Here is a 23,885-nt window from a genome sequence, read left to right on the forward strand (position 1 = left end):
TTGTGCATCACATTGCTGCTCTCTCATTTAGCTATTTGCACCAGACGGATTAAGGTTGTTGTGAATGGCTGTTCACAAATCCAAATGTGTATTTCAACCCAATAATGGTTGAATTCAAGTAGTTTAAGCTGCCCATCAATCATTTTGTTTTTGAAACCAGTTGACAGCTAGTGAAAAATGCACTCTTGCAACAGATGCATATTTGCGGATCCAAGCCTAAAAGCATCAATTTTATTCTAATCTAATTCATGCTGATAAAAAAAAAATCCATAGGCGTAATGGACACATGCTCAAATTCACACACTTTTGATAGACTTAAAGGGGCAATCTGTAGTTGCTACATCCATTTTTGGACTTGTAAGTTATACAGTTGAAGTCGGAAGTTTACATACACCTTAGCCAAATACATTTAAACTCCGTTTTTCACAATTCCTGACATTTAATCCTAGTAAATATTCCCTGTCTTAGGTCAGTTAGGATCACCACTTGATCTTAAGAATGTGAAATGTCAAAATAATACTAGAATGATTTATTTCAGCTTTTATTTCTTTCATCACATTCCCAGTGGGTCAGAATTTTACATACCCTCAATTAGTATTTGGTAGCATTGCCTTTACATTGTTTAACTTGGGTCAAACATTTCAGGTAGCCTTTCACAAGCTTCCCACAATAATTTGGGTGAATTGTGTTCATAGGCCTCCTTGCTTGCACACACTTTTTCAGTTCTGCCCACAATTTTTTTTATAGGGTTGAGGTCAGGGCTTTGTGATGGCCACTCCAGTAACTTGACTTTGTTGTCCTTAAGCCATTTTGCCACATATTTGGAAGTATGCTTGGGGTCATTGTCCATTTGGAAGACTCATTTGCAACCAAGCTTTAACTTCCTGACTGGTGTCTTGAGATGTTGCTTTAATATATCCACATAATTTTCCTTTCTCATGACGCTATCTATTTTGTGAAGTGCGCCAGTCTCTTCTGCTGCAAAGCACCCCCACAACATGATGCTGCCACCCCCGTGCTTCCTGGTTGGGATGGTGTTCTTCGGCTTGCAAGCCTCTCCCTTTTTCCTCTAAACATAATAATGGTCAATATGGCCGAACAGTTCTATTTTTGTTTTGTCAGACCAGAGGACATTTCTCCAAAAAGTACGGTCTTTGTCCCCATGTGCAGTTGCAAACCGTAGTCTGGCTTTTTATGGCGATTTTGGAGCCGTGGCTTCTTCCTTGCTGAGCGGCCTTTTAGGTTATGTTGATATATGACTCGTTTTACTGTGGATATAGATACTTTTGTACCTGTTTCCTCCAGCATCTTCACAAGGTCCTTTGCTGCTGTTCTGGGATTGATTTGCACATTTCGCACCAAAGTACATTCATCTCTAGGAGACAGAACGCGTCTCCTTCCTGAGCGGTGTGATGGCTGCGTGGTCCCATGGTGTTTATACTTGTGTACTATTGTTTGTACAGATGAACGTGGTATCTTCAGGCATTTGGAAATTGCTTCCAAGGATGATCCAGATTTGTGAAGATCTACAATAATTTTTCTGAGGCCTTGGCTGATTTCTTTTGATTTTCCCATGATGTCAAGCAAGGAGGCACTGAGTTTGACGGTAGGCCTTGAAATACATCCACAGGTACACATAACAATCGGAAATCTGTATTTTTGGGTGCCGACTTCTATAATCTGACTGAGCGGTGGTAGGCAGAAGCAGGCACGTAAACATTCATTCAAACAGCACATTAGTGCGTTTTTGCCAGTAGCTCTTCGTTGTGCGTCAAGCATTGCGCTGTTTATGACTTCAAGCCTATCAACTCCCGAGATGAGGCTGGTGTAACCGAAGTGAGCTAGCCAGTTAGTGCGCGCTAATAGCGTTTCAAACATCACTCATTCTTGCTCTGCATGGGTATTGCTGCTTCGATGGTGGCTGTTGTCGTTGTGTCGCTGGTTCTAGCCCAGGGAGGAGCGAGGAGAGGGATGGAAGCTACACTGTTACACTGGCAATACTAAAGTTCCGATAAGAACATCCAATAGTCAAAGGTTAATGAAATACAAATGGTATAGAGGGAAATAGTCCTATAATTCCTATAATAGCTACAACCTAAAACTTCTTACCTGGGAATATTGAAGATTCATGTTAAAAGGAACCACCAGCTTTCAAATGTTCTGAGCAAGGAACATTAACGTTAGGTTTCTTACATAGCACATATTGCACTTTTACTTTTCTTCTCCAACACTTTGTTTTTGCATTATTTAAACCGAATTGAACATGTTTCATTATTTACTTGAGGCTAAATTGATTTTATTGATGTATTATATTAAGCTAAAATAAGTGTTCATTCAGTATTGTTGTAATTGTTATTATTACAAATAAAATAAATCGTCCGATTTAATCGGTAACAGCTTTTTTGGTCCTCCAATAATCGGTTTCGGTATCGGCACAATTAAAAAAAAAATAATCGGTCTACCTCTAACCTGTACTGACCTCGCCTTCTGGATGACAGCGGGGTGAACAGGCTGTGGATCCTGCACTCTCAGATTAATAGACAGAGCAATGGATGCAAGGACTGACCATCCATGATATAAAATGATGGTTAAAACAATGTCAAGAGGCTATACAGCGTGTTTTTACATTTACAAACATTGGAGGTGCATCAAAGCTGGGACCTAGAGACTGAAACAGTTTTTGATCTCAAGGCCATCAAACTGTTAAACAGCCATCACTAGCCAGCTACCACCCGGTTACTCAACCCTGCACCTTAGAGGCTGTGGCCTATATACATAGAGAGAGAATCACAGGCCACTTTAATAATGGAACACTTGTCACTTTAATAATGTTTACATACTGCTTTACTCATATGTAAATATTGTGGCAGGGTGAGGAGAGCTATCTTGCATGTAGCTGGCTCCACCCCCAAGTCTTATAAGGACTTCCTGCCCCAACGAGGAAAGGCTTTGGGGTTGTTAGGCCAGGGAGTGCTTGGGGATAAAGGGGGAAGCAACCTGCACATAGGGCCAGAGTAGGAGAGAACCAAGCTATCTGAGTAGAAGAGAGCATACTATCTGTGAGATTACACGTTGTGACCTGGACTGTCGGACTAACCCCCTTGTATACTGGATTGGCTGAGAACAAATCTAGGATTACTCCTGGAAAAGCAAATGGAACGCCAAAGAGAATGGCGTGTGGACTGTGAGGTGATTGTTGAATTCCCCCAAAATCATGATTAAACTTCCCCCATTCTATATGTGCTACTGGTGCCTGTTTTGTTATTGAACTTGGTGACGTGGAAACTGTATTCTATTCTACTGTATTTTAGTCAATGCCACTCCGACATTGCTCGGGGGGGTGGGGGTGGTGTATCTTGTCCGAGAGCCATGTTTCAGAAAAGCAAAGACTATTGCAGTTTTGAGAGTCCGGGTGGTAGCAAATCCGTGTTCGGAGGTCATCCATCTTATTATCGAGTGACTGACTGTACATTGGCCAGTAGAATGGAGGCTGGTTTTTCCCTTCGCCTTAATCTCACCAGGATCCCCCCCCCCCCCTTTCCTCTGTAAAGCTGGCGTTTCCGCTTAAGTAGCCTGAAAATTGGGTCAATGTTTACATTATAGGGAATAGGCTGGCTTGCTGGGTCCTATATATTACTTCACCCCCCGGAAAAACATTTCAGCATTCTTCAGGAATTCTGATCGGTTTTATGTAATACCTAGAAAAATAATGTGAGGTGTAACTTTGCATTGGGACCTTTAATGCCATTAACGAATGCAAATCCATCTTACATGTGGTTATGTTCATGTGACCTACACTTTAAAATGGTTATGGTAGTAAGGGGTAAGGTTCGGGTAAGGGTTGACCATTGGGACAACCCAAGGACACTTAATTGCACTAACCCTCAGTGTACGAGGCATCAAGTACTCTCACATAGCTTGCTAGCTAGCTAGCACTCGTCATGGAAATGGGGGTGGCGAAACGTGAATTTGGACCAGTCCCTGACAAGTGACAATGAATCCATACATCAAAACTTAGCTACGAAGTGCTACTTTGTAACCGGCTATGTTTGTCTCTGAAAACATTTGAATGACAAAGCATGAGGAATACCCTAAACAAAAAGAAAATATAACACACTAGATTTCCCGGTCTTCACGAAATGGCTATAACGTTAACTTTACCACAGAGTTGAACGTTAACATGGCAGTTTCTTTACATGTGGGCATAGCATCCATGTGTCACCGTCACCACACCCAACCATTACACTTCACGTAACAGTATATGACCAGTGCGCATTTTTGGCACTTTATTGAGCTGGCAAGCTTCTATCTACTCAGCACTCACAGTAGAAGCAGTAACAGTTAGTTCACAGTAGTTCACTCTCCTTGGTCTAGTTGCGTTGGGGGATCGTGTCCAGTCTTGCTGTAGCGCCATGGAAAGATAGGCTTTTAGCCATGTAAAGAGTGCCCTCTTCAGGAGAAGTAAATGAAATGCAAAAAAGGATAAGGTTAGTGGTTCAAAGTGTTTTATATTTTTTGGGTCCTGTTCGGTGGATTAAACGGCAGTAGAAATGCAGCCGATAATGGCTAATATCGGCCGACAACATCTGTCAACCGATATATCGGTCGGGCTCTAATCAGAAGGATTCTAATGGCTTTTATGGATGAGTTGCTTGCTTTTATCCTCTGGTTTTGAATTGAAAATATTATTTTTCAAACAATTTGTCATGATTGTAATCACTATCACATCAGAACACAACACGACACTCACTATTCATTCAAGAGCGGCTGTGCATCAGGACCCCATTTAAAGCATGGCTTTTTGCCTTTCTCTCTCCATCCCTCCTGGTGATGGAGCTAGTCATGTGGAAACAGGTCTGTCTAGTTCCTGTGTATGGAACTAAAGGGGCATCACAACTCCCCATCACACACACACACACCCCTCCCCGGTGGTGCGATGTGGGAACGGAGGGAACATCAGCCCAGGGAATGGAGGAGGCGGAGGGCAGTGTGGCACCACACCCCCTGGTATAGACTGACTGCCCCGGAGAGACTGAGGAGGGAGGGCAGGGAGGATAGTGCAAGTTGACTGGAGGAGAAGCACCTGCAGCCACGCTCCTCTGTTCTCCATCTTACCCCCTCTCTCCTCCCTGTCTTTCCCTAGGGTGACAAGGCCAGGGGCGGGGCTGGTGGGGTGACAGGAATGAGGGGGAGGGGTAGATGAGGGGTTCAGGGGTATCTGGGCAGAGTGGAGCTGGGGAGAAAACAACCTGGTGATTGGCTGGTGGGCTGGCCTGCTAATTATGTACAGACATGCACATGCATCCCCCGCCCTCTTCCAATGCCAATAGGCTCTGTTTGCCATAACAAGCAGGATTGGGGAGTGCCATAGCCACATATCCTGTATTGAATAATGTAGGAGGGGAAGGAGTGTATGGGGGTCATGCCTAACCTGGGGAGCCCAGTTTAAGTGGTATCATGCCCCCTGTGACAGCCAGCTAACCAGTCTGTCTTTGTCTGGTGTTGTGTATGGTTTGGTGCCTTGCCATTCCTTTGTTACCAAGGTTCACTGCTCTACTGTTTGGGAGTGGAGTGGAGTTGAGTAGGCTAATTCCCTCTCTGTAAACATCACTTAGCCCATTGTTTGCCTGGGATCTACAATGAAGGGACTACTGGCTGTAATATCTCCCTCTACCCTCATCCATTAGGTAGTGTAATATTGAATGATGATTTTTGTTTATTTCATTTCAATGTTAAGGTATTCCACTAACAGACATTGATGTTGATTATGACTGCTAAGCAGATTCTCTGCGACTGGTGCTCCAAGGCCTCTGTAAGGAGGTGAGGGTTCATATGTGTGATAGCTTGGCTCCCAAGAGAGGGTATTGATGGGGTCATGTTACCCACTATGATTGACTGGGGTGGGGTATCCAGTCTACCCCTGCCATCTGGTCCCCTCTGCCATCACACAGGAGGACCCAATACTGGAGAGAGGCCTGAACTGGGTGGAACAACGGGATGCAGATGCTCAGCCCTGCTCACTCACAAGCGCACAAACATTTTGTTATTCTAACCAAAAATAGATTCCCATTCAAAATCCTATTTTCCTTTACCCTAACCACTAAGCTTCAAAAAGTTTTTGTCTTCATGGGGATGAAGTAAATGTCTTTTTATTTTACTATCCTGGAGGGGACTTTTAGGACACACACACACACACACACACACACACACACACACACACACACACACAGTTTTAGAAGTAAAGCATTAACTTTGTGTTGTGTCTGTCACATTACTGTAGAAACTGGGTTTTGGCCTGTTTTACCCCACAGCGTGACTGCTCATTGTGACGCTGCAGGAAGGCGAAAAAAGCGGCACTGTGAATGTGTTCTCTTTGTTTGGCCCCTCCCGCAGATGATTGGTGTTTAGTGTTCGTGTGTGAGAGTGGGAGAGGTTGGTGTTGGCTCGCAATGCCCTGTTAGATGGAGTGTGCCAGACACAGGCACACACACTTTGTCCTGGTTCTGTGACTGTGATGTGACAGAATGTGAGAGAGCACGGCCCGCCCGTTGTCCCAGATTGAAGACAAAGGATGATGATCAGAGCTCTGCTGCTCATGAATCCATCATTGATGAAGAGCCACTTTATCTCTCTCTCTCGCTTTCTCTCTCTCTCTCTCTCTCGTGTTTTTTTTTTTTGTCTAACCCTTGGAAATTCAATTTTTTTTTTTGTCTAACCCTTGGAAATTCTAATGATTTCTCTCGCCTACATCTGCTGTTTGATTCATAACATACAATGATATGCTTTAGTTTGAATGACACATCAGATACAATGTATGCAGACTTACAAACACACAGAGGAGCTAGCGGTGCAAATAAGGCAGGGATGGATATCTCCTCAGACGTGACCTCTGGCTAGATTAGACCTGTGTGTGTCTGCATGTGCGTGGGCACGTGTGTGTGGAGGCCCCACAGACTGGCCAATTCCAGTCTCTCGTGGAGAGACAAAGAGCAGCGCTCTAGGCCAACTGTGTCTCTAGGAGGGGATCCTCCCACAAGGCTTTGTGTTCTAATTGATGTTGTTCTGCCTCACATGTTCCCCCCATCCTAAAGGGGGGAGAGAGCAGGGGAGATGTTTTGGGTGGGTTGGATGGGGGTTGCAGGAGAGCACTTCCCTCATCTTCCCACAATGTTGAAGGAGAGAGGGGGTGGTTTGGAGGTTGAAAGTAAAAAAAGGGGGGGGGGGGAGAGGGAGTACTTCAGAGGGTCTTTGTGATGCATGACTTTAAGATCTCTGTACACACACACACAGTTAATTGGTTTGTTATTGTTAGGGAGGAGAGCGGCTTGTGAACAGTGATCCCTCAATGTTAAAGGCCTGACGCTGTCAGATTTTATTTTCTGCTACAAGCCTGAACAACTGCAGTATGTATCCGTGGCCATGCTGAAGGACATGGAGCGGTGCGTTTTGGTGGTTAACTGAATTTCGGTGAATATCAAGTTTGCGGTGTGTGTGTACTGCTGTTGTGATTCTCAGTTCCCTCTAATGATCCCACTCAATTCTGTGTCGCTGTGGAGATGTCAGACACACACACACACACGAGAGATTTACCACAACTACTATTACTACTACAGTAGTGTCTGTGGAGCCAGGACATGTAGTGATGGTCACTGGTCTGCTAGGTTTACTTGGTGAAGAACAGGAGAGAGAGAGACACTCCTGCTAACAGGAGTGTGTGTGTGTGTGTCTGTTTCTAGTGCGAAGGGGGTGGGGGGGGGGGGGCAGCTGAACAGTGAGGATGATAGGGCTCGTTGTCACGGGAATGGAGAAGAGAAAAGATGACAGAGCCATCTGCCCCTCCCTCTCTCTACCTCTTGTTCTATTGTTTTCAGCACTACCCCTCTCTACACCCACATCTCTCTGGCCCTTTTACTGTCATCTGTTGTAGACTTCCTTTTATTTTCATCTCTCTTTCATGCTCTCTCCTCTGATCTCTCTCCTCCTCAGCAGTGTCCCAGAGAGTCAGTCTGGAGGCACACACACACACACACACACACACACACACACACACACACACACACACACACACACACACACACACACACACACACACACACCAACTAGTCTCTTTTGTCTCTGACACGATCACAACAACCCCTCTGCCCCCATCACTTCCTAACTCCATCAGTCTCAGAAACCGGTTAAAACACGTGGTTCATCCGCATCGCTCCATATCACAGATTGGGCTGTGACGATACCAATATCGCCCCCAAAAAATCCATGGCAAAAATGGAAAGATGAAGTAGACAATTATTTGGTCCTTTACAAATCTGCTGTATGTAAAATATTGTGTGCTATAGCTTGGAAAATAAATACATGTGACTGGATGACAACATAATGATTTGTTTTCAACATTAGGGCTGTTTTCCTAAAGAAGATAAATCTGCTTCATGTTTTGTTTCCTTGTCACGATACTAACGAGTATCGCGATACTGGTATTGTTCCTGCCCTAATCACAAACTGGTAGTGGTGTCTTTAGTACTGGCCAATACTGAACAGCCAACAGCACTTGTCTTGTCCAGTCAGGAGAGGGGTGTATTTGTGGAGCCATTCAGAAACACATTAGGACACACAGGCTAGTCTTCCTTGTCCATTAGTACACAGGCTGTACCAGAATATTACAGTACAGAAAACTGTGCTAATGCAACCTCTTGAGAGAGAGACAGGTCTGTTTTTGTTTGTCTCCTTGTCCCTGAGAAAAGACATGACATAGAAACATCATGTGGAGTTTCTGATGTTTATGTGCTCATACCAGAGCAAGAGAGACATGCAGAGGAAGAGAACACACAAGGAGAGAGAGGGACTAGGAAGACTGAGCGAGAGGAGCTGTGCGTGCATGCTCGAGAGATAGAAAGAGGGGGTGGGAGTGAGCGAGCAAAAGGGAGCGAGAGAGCTTTCCCTCTTCCCTAGCAACGGTTGGCTGTGACCGTCTCTAGCCTGTCGTTTTTTTTCTCTGCCTGTTGTTGGAGCTCAGTCTGAGAGCAACCGTTAAAGCACAGGGCTGGTACACACTCGTTTATTCTCTTGTTCTCTGTCCGTACGCCTGTTCGACCCAAAGTGTTTTGTTTTTTTTGGTCTTTTGTTGCCCGAGATGACGACTGCCTTTCACCTGTGAAAAAGAAGAACAGAAAGGGAAAGGAGTTTTTTTAAATTTTTTTTACAGGAATCGTTGCTAGGAGGATGGAGCCCCTGAGCACTCGTGGCCTCCCCCGACTCTCTTGGATAGATACACTCTACAGCAGTATGTATCACTCTCTACTCCTCTCTTCCTCCATCTCCTCACTCCCCTTCCAGACCCCATCCACCCCCTTCTTGGAGCTGAGATGTCTGATCACGTTAGGACCAGAGACACACGGCGAGCACACTTTGTGTTTAGTCACCACTCCCAATTAGAGTCCATCACTGTAGTTACCCATAACCAGACACCCCAGTCCTACATGTTATTTCACCTTCCAGGAGCACTGTTTTGCTCATTAATCTAAAGTGCACGTGTGTGTGTACAGAGCTGTATATTACATTGAATCATTCAATTCATAAATTGAACTTGTATCTCATGATTTGAAACTGAATCGACTGAATATTGCATTTCGTTTCAAAATTTGATTTCAATTGAATATTCAAATGTAATATTTATGTGTTCAGTTTCAATATGGTAAATATTGCATTCATTGTCTTGGTATCAAGTTTACAAATGCATAAAAGTCTCATATTTTAAAATAATGCAATATTCAGTTCAGTTTCAAATCATGAAATACAACTTGTGTGTTACACATTCAGAAATATGAAATTCTAATTAAATCTCCTAATACACATTCAAAACAATGCAATTCTGCACTGAAATCGCTCAAATTATCTTCCACCATTTGAAGAGCTGAAATAGGAGCATATTTAACCAACTTGGACCGATAGACTCCGTGTTGATTGCAGAGAGAACGCCATGTACTTTTGTAACCAGGACACACGTGCTGATAGAGATGAATCCATTCCACTGGTTTTGTCCATGTCGATGTTTCACTGTGATCAGTGTCTTTATTGTACAGTTTCTGTGAATGGATGTTTTCTGTATCCTGTAAGTAGCCCAACCTAGTACCTGCCAAAACACTGGTTTAGAAAATGACTGTGATCATGAATCATCATGATTTAATGTATTTTTCCATTTAGGATTAGGATATTCGAAATATGTACAGAAGATGTAATTTGTATTAACTCAGGATTCTATGGTGTGTGTGATTTGTACACTTGACTGGACAGTGATGGGAGCACTGGTACATGAGACTTGTTATGGTGAGTTTTCATGCTGCCTGTAGAGCTACATTAACTGGGGAAAATGAGTCGTGACACACACACACACACACACACATTTAGATGAGTTACCCTTACGTGAGTGTGTCGTGATGTGATTCAGTCTTTTCTCAGAGAAGTAGAGATTAGGTTATGTAACAGCTTGTTGTTGTTTGTTCTGCTGTATAGCTGTTTTCACTTAATCTGCCCCTTCTGGGGCTGAGAGAGAGAGGGATGGCGGGAGAGAAGTGGAAGGAGAGGAACTGTGGGAGCGATGGAGAAGAGCGGGGTTGGTGGAGGGGTTTTAGCAATTGGGGGGGGCTAAGAGCATAAAGTACCATTATTATCAGGCCAAATGGGTTTACCAAGGAAACAATCTGTTGGCCCAGGTAACGCTTTGTGTCTGTTGATGACTTCATCTGAGAACCTGCCACGCTGGACACAGAGCATCACAAACAATGATGCAATTTTGTAAATATTTTTTACAATTGTGTTCATTTTTCCCCCCTATGGGGCACATTAGCCTACTTGTAAAAATAGATGGAAAAATATAGACCACATTTGAAAGACATTATGAGACCGATGTTGGTCTAATAATGAATATGGGCCAGTGTAAAGTGCCTAGCAGCCAGTGATTGATGGAATGGTCTCCTTTGGCAGCAGCGCTGACAAAATAACACAATGAGTGTGTCATTTACACGTCGCATTCCCTGTGTGAATAGGTTAGACGGCGAACAAAGAGCTTCCAATGAAGGAATATTAGCATAACAGGAGACCGTGTTGACTCCGATGTCCCTAGACATTGTTAGATTATCTTGAGGGCTACTTCCATTATATTGAAGGCTATGCATGTTCCTTCCATTCCTTGTCCTCTTCCATTCATCTCTCCATCCTCCCTTTATCGTTGCTCCTCCTCTCATGGCTTGTCATGAGTTGAGACACAGATCCAGTGGACAGGTGAGGGTGGTGGTCATGATGAATGTTGCAGTAAATCACACTCGCGTTGTGATGATATTTTGTACTCCAGTGTTTATTGGTTAGCTTAATTTACTGCACCAATCTTGGCCCGGCCAGCCAGGCCCCTCTGTGTCTAATGATAGTCAGTATGAAACATGACATGTTAACACAGAGTGGTGGGTAGTAGGAGGTACCCGAGGCGGTTCCACTGTCGCGCACACTCATTGACACACACACACACACACACACACACACACACACACATCACTCATTCATACAAATATCTTCCTCTCTCTTCAGAGAAAGTTCCAAGACGTCTCCCCTCCTCTGTCAGACCCCTTGTCAGAGTCACCAGTCAGCTCAGAGACCAATTGTCTGACAGCTTACACATGCACTTGGACACTCCTTGGGTACAATAAGATGCACAGCCAGACATGGCTGTACCAATATATAGCCTAGGCTAGCATTAGCAGCTTGTCATTTGTTGTAACTACCTGAATAGCTTGTTCTCGTAACAGTTAAATCGAATATGCTATTTCCATCCATATGAGCACTGGGAATTGTTTGTCTCGTCTCCAGTATTTTCACTTTAGCTCGATGCCCAAGCCAACCGTACGGGTCCAGTATAATATATATTTAGAGACTCCAGAAACATTCCCTAAGCTACTGTAATGTCACGTCACGTTGATGCTGAAGCAAAACATCAAAGGATAGAGATTATGTAAGAGCCTTCAATATGGCAGCAGAGGACACACACACACACACACCCATAATCCTAGTCACTGCAGGGAAGGCTAACTTGGGTTTTAGCGCCACACACTTATCAAGAGGCAGAGGGGGCAGATTGGCTGGCAGTGCCACTGTTGTACAGCTACAGCCAGCTGCCTGTAGTGCGTCTGCCCAGACTGCCCACTGATGCCAGTCATCACGCCACTGGGATGCCAGGGTGCAGGCTAAATCAGGCCATCCTGGGTGGTTGTGTAGTAATATCACCTATTCGAGTCCCAGCGGAGGTTCATTTGTAATCCCCAGTACGTTACATGGTGTTTCAAGGTATTTTCAGATGTGAACATGCCACTGAGGTTTCATCTCCTTGTGGCTGCTGTTGAACTCTGATTCTGTACAATTATCCTATTGTCTTTGGCTGTAGCGATTTGAGTGGAGGCTTGTTTATGAAGCAGGGTTTGGAGCCTATGCAGTATGAGAGAAGCTTTTGAGCTACTGTATGTTAGGCTGATCTTGGGTTCAGTTAATACACTCCCCACGGGGTCATTCCATGTGAAAGTGGATGGAGTGCTGTGTGGCAATGAATGAGTGGGGTGGGTAGTTGGTTGGTTTCTGAAACGGGGACTAAGTGGCTTTCCAGTATAAAATATGGCTTAGCTTATGTCACCCTCAAACTGCTTTTGCTGCTACATTTGTCTCTCCTATAGAGGATGCAATACTAGGACTTAGGTCTGAGTGCCTCATTATGAAGCCAGTGTCCAGCCCACAATAGAAGTGCTAACATCAGCGGCCTACCTAATTATGAGCTTGTTCTGTGGGTTGAACTGAGTGGGTTGGTGCTAGCATAGAGGGAATAGATCCTACTTCTAGGAGTTCGCCAAGAAAATAATGGGAGTCTCTGCAGCCCTATTTACGCCCATGTGTGTATCCATTGTGTTAGCAGCGCACTAGCCCCTGATGCTTAAAGGGCCGAGTGTTTTAATGGTGGTTTTTAGAGTGTATCTGGGCATCAGGATGTGTGTGTTTGGCTCGCAGTGATCAGCAAATGGGGAAAACAAAGTGATTTTGGAGAGCTTCCCAGAAACTAGAGCGAAAGATGTGAAAGGGGGCAGAGAGGAGTGAGGGAGTGTGTGTGGGGGTAAAATAATACTAGCTGAAGGTGTATAGCACATTCATCCCTGCAAAAATGATCTGAACGTATTGCTATCTCGGGAAAAGAACAGCCCCACTCCATATTGTGTTGTGGGGTGTGTGTCCAGATCAGTTGGTCCACTGCAGATGGACTGTAGCCTGATTGTGTTTCCAAACACATCAATCGGGTCCCGACCACAGAACAGATCCCTTGACTAGCTCGCCACACTGCCTATCATGTTTTAGATTGGGCCTCCACAGCCTTGAAAGGGACCTACAGCTCCCACAGTGGCTCTGAATTATGTTGAGGGGTTGTGATATATTGCTAATATACCACGGCTAAGGGCTGTTCTTACGCATGGCACAACGTGGAGTGTCTGGATACAGCACTTAGCCGTGGTATATTGGCCATAAACCACAACCCCCCCGAGGTGCCTTATTGCTATTATAAACTGGTTACCAACGTATTTAGAAGAGTAAAAATACATGTTTTGTCATACCCGTGGTATACGGTCTGATATACCACGGCTTTCAGACAATCAGCATTCGGAGCTCGAACCACCCAGTTTATCATGTTTGATTGTGAATTCCACCACTGTTTGTGTACGGTATATTGGCTCTTCCATTTATTTATATAGAGAAGATAATATGGATTTGAATAGATTTAGTCCTTACTGTACAAAGCACGTCCATTATCCAAAGACCCTCTGTTCCCTTTATCCTTTCCCAATTATTATTTTTAGAATTCTTCAAGCTCTGTCAAGTTGTTTATTGCTAGACAGCTGTTTTCAAGTCTCCATACATTTTCAAGCTGATTTAAGTCAAAACTGTAACTAGGCAACTCAGGAACATTCAAGGTCGTCTTGGTAAGTAACTCCAGTGTAGATTTGGCCTAGCATTTTATGTTAATGTCCTGCTGAAAGGGGGATTTGTCTCCCAGTGTCTGGTGGAAAGCAGTCTGAACCAGGTTTTCCTCTAGAAGTTTGCCTGTGCTTAGCTCTATTCCTTTTCTTTTTATCCCCCCCAAAAACTCCATAGTCCTTGCCAATGACAAGCATACTCATAACATGATGCAACCACCACCATGCTTGATAATAAAGAGTGAAGAGTGGTACTCAGTGATGTGTTTATATTCAGGACAAGAAGTTAATTTCTTTGCCACATTCTTTGCAGTATTACATTGGTGACTTATTGCAAACAGGATGCATGTTGTACAGGCTTCCTTCTTTTTACTTTGTCATTTAGTTTAGTATAGTTTCCTTCCTCTCCTTCCAAGCCATTCACTTTTTGTCCTGAATACAAAGTTTTATGTTTTGGCCAAATCCAACACATTACTGGGTATGCTTGTAATCATTAAGGCCTGGGGAGTTTTTCAGTTAAAAATTAAATGGAAATTAAGCTAAGCACAGGTAAAATCCTAGAGGAAAGCCTTGTTCAGTCTGCTTTTTACCAGACACTGGGAGATGAATTCTCCTTTCAGCAGGACAATAACCTAAAACGCAAGACCAAATCTACACTGGAGTTACTTACCAAGATGACATTGAATGTTCCTGAGTGGCTGAGTTACAGTTTTGACTTACATCTACTTGAAAATCTATGGCAAGACCTGAAAATGGTTGTTGATCATTGCTAGAAACCCAACTTGATAGAGCTTGAAGGATTTTGATAAGATTCATGGGCTAATGTTGCAGAATCCAGGTGTGGAAAGCTCTTAGAGACTTACCCAGAAAGACTCACAGCTGTAATTGCTGTCAAAGGTGCTTCAAAGTATTGGCTCGGGTGTGAATACTTATGTAAATTTGATATTTCTGTGTTTTAATTTTAAAAAAGCACAAATATTTCTAAAAACATGTCATTGTGGAGTGTTGTGTATAGTGAGAAAATTCAGGCTGTAACAACAATGTAGAATCCGTAAGGGGTATGAATACTTTCCGAAGGCACTGTAATTCTATGTGTGGGATACAGAGATGGCAGTCATGAATAAATCATGGTAAACACCATTTATCGCACACAATTAATCCATGCAACGTATCTGACTTGTTAAGCACATTTCTACTCCTGAAGTTTAGGCTTGCCATAACAGAGGTTGGATACTTATTGATTCAAGGCATTTCAGCATTTCATTTTTTTATAATTTGTAAAAATGTATAAAAACATAATTCCATTGTGACATTATGGGCTATTTTGTGTGTGTGTGTGTGTGTGTGTAGATCAGTGACACAAAATGTACATTTTAATATATTTTAACCGGCTGTAAATGTCACAAAATGTGGAAAAAGTCAAATCAAATTTATTTATATAGCCCTTCGTACATCAGCTGATATCTCAAAGTGCTGTACAGAAACCCAGCCTAAAACCCCAAACAGCAAGCAATGCAGGTGTAGAAGCACGGTGGCTAGGAAAAACTCCCTAGAAAGGCCAATACCTAGGAAGAAACCTAGAGAGGAACCAGGCTATGTGGGGTGGCCAGTCCTCTTCTGGCTGTGCCGGGTGGAGATTATAACAGAACATGGCCAAGATGTTCAAATGTTCATAAATGACCAGCATGGTCGAATAATAATAAGGCAGAACAGTTGAAACTAGAGCAGCAGCACAGTCAGGTGGAAGTTGAAACTGGAGCAGCAGCATGGCCAGGTAGACTGGGGACAGCAAGGAGTCATCATGTCAGGTAGTCCTGGGGCATGGTCCTAGGGCTCAGGTCAGTTGAAACTGGAACAGCAGCATGGCCAGGTGGACTGGGGACAGCAAGGAGTCATCATGTCATGTAGTCCTGGGGCATGGTCCTAGGGCTCAGGTCCTCCGAGAGAGAGAAAGAAAGAGAGAAGGAGAGAATTAGAGAACGCACACTTAGATTCACACAGGACACCGAATAGGACAGGAGAAGTACTCCAGATATAACAAACTGACCCCAGCCCCCCGACACAAACTACTGCAGCATAAATACTGGAGGCTGAGACAGGAGGGGTCAGGAGACACTGTGGCCCCATCCGAGGACACCCCCGGACAGGGCCAAACAGGAAGGATATAACCCCACCCACTTTGCCAAAGCACAGCCCCCACACCACTAGAGGGATATCTTCAACCACCAACTTACCATCCTGAGACAAGGCTGAGTATAGCCCACAAAGATCTCCGCCACGGCACAACCCAAGGGGGGGGGCGCCAACCCAGACAGGATGACCACAACAGTGAATCAACCCACTCAGGTGACGCACCCCCTCCAGGGACGGCATGAGAGAGCCCCAGCAAGCCAGTGACTCAGCCCCTGTAATAGGGTTAGAGGCAGAGAATCCCAGTGGAAAGAGGGGAACCGGCCAGGCAGAGACAGCAAGGGCGGTTCGTTGCTCCAGAGCCTTTCCGTTCACCTTCCCACTCCTGGGCCAGACTACACTCAATCATATGACCCACTGAAGAGATGAGTCTTCAGTAAAGACTTAAAGGTTGAGACCGAGTTTGCGTCTCTGACATGGGTAGGCAGACCGTTCCATAAAAATGGAGCTCTATAGGAGAAAGCCCTGCCTCCAGCTGTTTGCTTAGAAATTCTAGGGACAATTAGGGGTCAAGGGGTGTGACTACTTCCTGACTACTTCCTGAAGGTGCTGTAACTGTTAATTTGATTGAACGTAAAGCAATACGTAGCAGTACTGTGGTCTTGTAGGTGATGGCTCAGTGCATAGGGATAAAGAATGAGATGTGTTCTCCTCCAGCATCAGCCTCTGTCTCTTGTCCTGGCTGTCTGTTTGTGCTGGTGCTTGGTGAGGGATGGGGCTGGGCCTTGTAATCAGTAGCACATCCCTTCCCATACTAAATCAACTGAAACAACAGGGCTTGGGGCATGTAATGTTGGTGCATGTGAGAAAGAAAATGAATGAGAGATTTAAGGAGAGAGGGAGAAGGGAGAGAGGTATAGAGAGTGGGGGTTGTTGAGTGAGAGAGGAGATGTGAGGCAGAGGAGAGATGGGAGAGGGGTTGCTGAGAGTGATGAGAATGGAAACAATCTCGGCGAATGAGAGGGAAAGGGACACAGATCTATGGGCAATTTTATGGTTACGGAAGACAAAACAAACATGAACTTTATGTGCAAGGACTTCTTTAACAATTTACACTGCCATTTTTACAAAAACACATTTACGGGAAGAACTGTGCAGATGCAAAGTTTGGTAACAGAATTTCAGTAAAATCTCCTTCAGTTGTTTGTGACCACGTCTTCCCAAAAGATGTCTGCAGAAATAATGGGGTTGCAGACATCTATAACATGACACCTTGAGTTTGAAAAAATCTATTTTGGTTATTGAACTACAGTAAGTGAAGTGGATTTACACCCAGTAACAGAATTGCAGTAATGGAATTTCATCATGGGTCTTTGATCTGTACTACACAGAAGTGCATAATTATGGATATGAATGTCATTCTCTTCATGGTGATGTATTGTAAATATGTACACAAAGGTAGCAATATGTAATCCTTTAAGTGTGGGTATTATTCTACACACCTCTCTACTGTACAGTAGGGAGGGGAGAGGGAGTCTAGACTTGCTTTGACCACCAGACGACAGAAAGAAAAACCAAACAGTTGTGAGCTGAACATGACAGTATGCCAGGTGAAGGAGGGGCAGTAGCAGGTGACCTGTGGTTTGTGACTACTACTTTCTCATTGTAGCCAATTCAATTGCAGAAATTCCGTTACCGATTTTGGTAAAATAATAGAGTTTTAATCAATTCATAAACTTGATATCAGTAAAAACACTAACTAAGTGGTAGGTCTGCCTTTTACTTAACGCTACTGTGAACTTTCATAATCCTCCCTCATCAGGGAGAGAAATCAGAAAATATCTTAAAGATATGTGGGTTTTTAGTAACTGAATTTCAAGGCACAAGGCAATGTCTTAAACTTAAAGAAAGCAGAAAAAAATATCCTAAACTAAATGTTTATTAGTTTGCATTGATCTTTACTTCAGCATTATTGTGTCTTGATGCATTTCTAATAATTTTTAAGACTCCTAAAATGTATTAGAAATGGGGGTAGTTGAGTGTATGAGTGGTGGTCTGGGGCTGGGCTCTGACTGTGTTACTATGGCTAGTAAAATATCTAGTCTAACCCTCAAGTGCTGGTGACCACAGCCTCCCTCCCCTACCCAGCACAGACAGTCAATGACAGCACAGCAACACCACTCCCTCAACCAATGTGCTGGCTGCCTTGTTTACATGCTCCCGGAAGGCATGCCACGATTAGGCATTCAGGGCAGTCGAGCGAAATAGAGGAGGAGGAGGAGTAGTGGGAGGGATAAGAGAGGAGGAGGAGTAGTGGGGGGGATAAGAAGAGGAGGAGGAGTAGTGGGGGGGGATAAGAGGAGGAGGAGGAGTAGTGGGGGGGATAAGAGGAGGAGGAGGAGGAGTAGTAGTGGGGGGATAAGAGAGGAGGAGGAGTAGTGGGGGGATAAGAGAGGAGGAGGAGGAGTAGTGGGGGGATAAGAGAGGAGGAGGAGGAGGAGTAGTGGGGGGATAAGAGAGGAGGAGGAGGAGTAGTGGGGGGATAAGAGAGGAGGAGGAGTAGTGGGGGGATAAGAGTTGGTGGAGGAGGAGTAGTCGGGGGATAAGAGAGGAGGAGGAGGAGGAGGAGTAGTGGGGGGATAAGAGAGGAGGAGGAGGAGTAGTGGGGGGGATAAGAGAGGAGGAGTAGTGGGGGGATAAGAGAGGAGGAGGAGTAGTGTGGGGATAAGAGAGGAGGAGTAGTGGGGGGATAAGAGAGTTGGTGGAGGAGGAGTAGTGGGGGGATAAGAGAGGAGGAGGAGGAGTAGTGGGGGGATAAGAGAGGAGGAGGAGGAGGAGTAGTGGGGGGGATAAGAGAGGAGGAGTAGTGGGGGGATAAGAAAGGAGGAGGAGTAGTGGGGGGATAAGAGAGGAGGAGTAGTGGGGGGGATAAGAGAGGAGGAGGAGTAGTGGGGGGGATAAGAGAGGAGGAGGAGGAGTAGTGGGGGGGATAAGGGAGGAGAGAGGAGGGGGATAAGAGAGGGGGCTAGCTTGCTCCTTCATTAAGACTTGAGGCCTGATGACCTAAATGGGCCGGATTCACAAAACCTTCTTAAGAAATGTCTTAATTGCCAGTTTTTCCATAAATATAGACTTATGAAGAAAGTTAAGCCAAGTTGCTATTCCTCAATGAAGTTATTGGAAATATTCTTAATTCCCCCCCTAAGAAAATAGTTGAAGAAATTGGATTCTTGAAAATGTTTTAGGATTTCTTCTTGAAAATATACTTAACATTAGAACAGCTAAACCCTTGTCTTGTGACGAATGGATACTTTTGTAACCATGAACAGCAAGAAAACAAATTAAATGCGCATTATCTAGCTAGCTAGTAATTAACAATATATTACAATATTCAAGAAGTGTTAACTAACTAGCGTTCACTCGTCAATTTGCAAAGAAGAACTTGGTTAACGTTGTTAGCAATGTCGTTACGCGTTAGCAAGCAAACGTAGGTACCTAACTTACCGGTCGTGCAGTCCCTCTACCACCATAGTCGCTTACCATGTACAACGCCTTCTCCTCCAGCTGGTCCACATGAATGATCTCTCAGCTCCCGTCTTCTTAGCAGCCGACTTGATGTCGGACCACTTTTTTACGGCATCATCACTGTCCCTTGCCATACTCCGACGCCAGAGACTTACTTTGCCACTCTCGCCCATCCTCTCTTTTTGGTCTCTGCAGTTTTTGGAGTGTCCCTAACAGCAACCTTTTCCTGGCTGCTATTTCCTCCACCATCACTTCAAGCTCTTGTTTGCGGAAGTTTTTATTGTGCTTTTCTTGGTTTCCATTTTTGTTTTTGATATAGCTAGTCTGAAGGCTATAATGTGTGAAACAATTACGTTTGTTTTTGTGCATAAAGGGTTCGAGCCCCCCTCCCCCAAATTATAATAATCTAGATACGTATAGCAGATAAATGTAATAAAATGGAAATATGAACACTTTATTATAGTGGGCCAAATCCTATCATCCTTGTAAACACAGGCATATTTATTGGTTTCAATGTCAATGCCACAAAATAAGATATTTACAAAGTTCATAAGAAAACTATGAATTACTAAGAACATTTTGAGAACGATCTGATGAACTTTTTTTTTCTTGAAATCCTTGAACTCCGTTTTTTCATAAGTAATGTTTTTTGAATCGGGCTTCAGGACTGAATGGGAGCTGGGGCCAGACAGACAGATACAGGTGAACAAACAGACTGTTCAATAGGAGATAAAACTATCCATTAAGGCCATTTATTAGACACTAGATTTATTATGTGGAAAGCAAACTACCCATCTATCACTATTTGATTAGTTTGTTTGATCCCAGCTGTGACACCTTTTAAACCAAATACCCATTAAACTGCTAATTTGAGTTCCTTGTTTTTCTTCTGTGTGATTAAAGATTGAAGTGCCCTTCCCTTTCCCCTGTAGGTACACTCTCTCCCTCACCACTGGTCTCCCTGAGGTGTCTGTCTCTTGGCTCTTTGCCAGGTAATGTTACAGTATTTATGTGAGGTAACAAAATGGCTTCTCTTCTACGGGTTTAAGAGAAAGACTGTGTCTACTCTCAAAAGTTCAGCTCGCTCACATAGAGAGAGAACCATAATTATTGTCCAGATTAAGGCCAGCAAATGACTGGTATTTCTACTGTAGGGCAATTCCACAGTAAGGGAATTACGCTTTGACTCAGATTTTTTTCTTAAAAATGTATGCCAAATAAAAAACATTGATTTCAAACTTTAACAAACCATACAACTCTATGCACAAGGACATTTTCAATAATTAATACAAAACATTTCACAAAAACATGTTTACTGGAAGAACTGTGCAGATGCAACGTTTGCTAACAGAATTACGGTAAAATCTCCCTCAATTTTTTAAATTTAAATTTTTTTATTTTAAGACCACGTTTTCCAAAAACTCCAAAAGAATGGAGTGTTGGCTATGACATGACACCTTGAGTTTGATAACCTACTGTAGTTCAAATACACTTTAAGTGGATTTACTGTAACGGAATTAGATCATGGGTCCCTGATCTGTACTACACAGAAATGCATAATTATGGAAAAAACATGGTTCACTTCATGGTGACGTATCCTGAATAGGTACACAAAGGTAGAAATATGCAATATCCTGCTTTTGCATATTTAGGTGTTCTACAAAGTGGCTGTTAAAATGAGCTCTGCCCCCAAACAATACCACATTTGGTCATCAATATTTCACAAGTTCGGACATCACAGTAGAGTTCAGTAGAGTACAGTAAAGTAGATATGTTCAGTAGAGTACAGTACATTATACTGTGCTCTACTGTACTCCACTTTACAGTACTGTGCTTTACTGTACTGTGATGTCTGAACTTGTGAAACAGACATCTATGATGATCCAGCCAGGATTGGTCTGACCACATTTCACCTACTTTTCAACGTTGATGGACGTCCGGTGTCGGTCAGTGCGTGAGGATGCTTGTTACAGTAAATGGAAAGCGGGTAGGTGGTAGGTGCCGGGAGACGTAACATTAACTGGAGAGAGAGAAGAGAGCGGCAGCTAGAGGGAGAGTGGGTGAGAGGGAGGGGTTGTCCAGATTGCTTTGAACTCCAGAAGACAGAAAGAGAAAAAAAACAACAGTTATGATCTGAACATAACAGTAGGCCACGGGATGGGAGAACAGTAGCAGGTGACCCAACTGTGGTTTGTGACTACTATGATTTCCCATTGTAGCCAATTCAATTGCATATATTTTTAGGTAATTCCGTTACTGATTTGGTAACTGAATTACGAGTTTTAATCACTTGATAATTCATAAAAGATCTTGATATCAGTAAAAACACAAACTAATTGGTAGGTCTACCTTGTTACTCCTGTGAACTTTCTTAATCCTCCCTCATGAGGGAGAGATCAGAAAATATCTTAAAGATATGTGAGTTTTTGGTAACGGTATTACAAAGCACAAGGCAAAGTTTTGTGAAACTTACAGAAAGCAAATTATTTATCCAAAACTAAATATAACAATCAACCATTTATGCATTGAGTTTGTCTGATGCTTTAAGCGAACTGCACATTTTCTTTGAACAGTTTTATTTAATTTAGAAGAACGTCTTCTCAATCATTTTCATGTGGTTAATCAAAATAAAAAAGATACAAACCTAAAAAGAAAATTGTATTTCCAATTATGTAAAAATAGCCTATAAAGCCATCAAATAAAAACATTGCAGCCTGGAGGTAGAAAATATTCTGATTTTAAAAATAAAAAAAATCCCCTTTAAATCACATTGGCTATGCATAGCCTTTCGACAATTAACTTGAAACATTGAATCAACTATTAACTTGGGTGTGGCCTGAAGCTCCTTGCAACATTGTATAAAATATTCTGGACCCTCAGTTTCCCCAGCCAGTGAGCTCGGGACAGACACAGCTGTAGGCTATTTGCGCAAGGGAATAGAAGTAATTAGGTAGGCCTATTTTATGACGTTTCCACTGTAACAAAGCATGGCGTTTTTCCCTTTCACGCTGAGTGGTTATCTAAATGGGGAGAGCTGGAAAGATTTTAAAAATACATTAAGGAACTATTGTCATTCTCAATGGATGTAAAAACAGACTTAGTTTGCTTGCTGTTTGAGGAGAAGAAAACATTACTTTGAGAAGCTCCACAGCTCATTTGTGGTGGTGCGTTCTATGGGTAATCAGGTGCACGTCCTTACTCCACATTGACAGGAGTGCTCCAAACAAAATACAATGACCAAATTGACAAAACTTGTAAATGGAATGAAATAAACCTCAACTTGTTTCTCACAAGTGTAGCATAAGTAGTGCGCAAGGCAAACATGTCCACTCTGAAAATGAGAATGGTAAGACTGGAATAATTATATATTGAATGCATTAACAGACATTACCTTAACCAAACAAACATTGTAGAGTCAAGATTATAGGAATTAATGGTACATGTACTACTGGTGATGGGGAATTGATAGACATTAACAATCAAACGCAAACAATTCACACTGAAACAATGAATGTGCACAAATTGACAGGAGAGCTCATTCTGGAGAGAGACGTGCGTTGTGCAGCCACACTCCACTTCTTCTTGGACAGTGCCATCCTCACGGCCTCCGCAATGGATTAGTTCACTGAGATGGGCATGAGTAAGACCGGTGTCTCGTGGGCCTTAAAAAAATCTTAGTCGACCAACAACCTATTGACAACAACCTATTGGGCTCAGCCCTAATATGGCTAAATAAAAAAGACTCTTGGCTTTCATTTGACACCAGATTTGAAATGCTCCTATGAACTTCACATGTTGGTGCTCATGGGTCCTTTTTACATGGAAATTCCCTTTAGGACTGCTGTTCAGTGTCTCTCTTTCTTTCTCTCTCACTCACTTTCTCCCAAGCACCGTGTTTTATGTCGTGACCTATTATGGAAAGAGTAAATCTTGGATTGTACATTATTGCAACCCCCTCACTCCCTCTACCCCATATCGTTCTTCCCCATTAAAATAAAGGTGAAATCTCTGTTGGTCTCTTTCTCTCTCTTGTTCTCCGGCTGTCTCTGTTTCAGAGTAAGAGAGGTGGAGGAATCATTTGACTATTGCACCTGATTCACCTACATCAGTATTCTGTACTGGAGAGCTTAGGGAGAGACTGTTAGATGTCAAATTTGGAGGGAGAGCGAAAGAGCAAGCGAGAGGGAGATGGTAGGGGTCACACAAGAATGTGATTTTCTCTGTTTGATTTGGAGT

General features: G+C 43.3%; 1 protein-coding gene across 4 annotated transcripts in view; it reads left to right on the plus strand.

The window, feature by feature from the left end:
• abr (ABR activator of RhoGEF and GTPase) overlaps positions 1 to 23,885 on the plus strand; it is a 232,319-nt gene that overhangs the window by 30,500 nt on the left and 177,934 nt on the right. The window contains exon 1 of one of the 4 annotated variants that reach the window (XM_020485489.2): positions 8,891 to 9,280. The exons of 2 other annotated variants lie outside the window; for them this stretch is intronic. In XM_020485489.2, coding sequence (XP_020341078.1) covers positions 9,220 to 9,280 — 61 coding nt within the window. In that variant the 5' untranslated portion in view covers positions 8,891 to 9,219. Of the gene's footprint in view, positions 1 to 8,890; positions 9,281 to 23,885 lie in introns of those variants that run through there. One more of the 4 variants, XM_020485491.2, reaches the window with a different exon arrangement.

The sequence above is a fragment of the Oncorhynchus kisutch genome, linkage group LG6 (genome assembly GCF_002021735.2).
Source record: "Oncorhynchus kisutch isolate 150728-3 linkage group LG6, Okis_V2, whole genome shotgun sequence".
In the NCBI taxonomy this organism is placed as follows: Eukaryota; Metazoa; Chordata; class Actinopteri; order Salmoniformes; family Salmonidae; genus Oncorhynchus; species Oncorhynchus kisutch.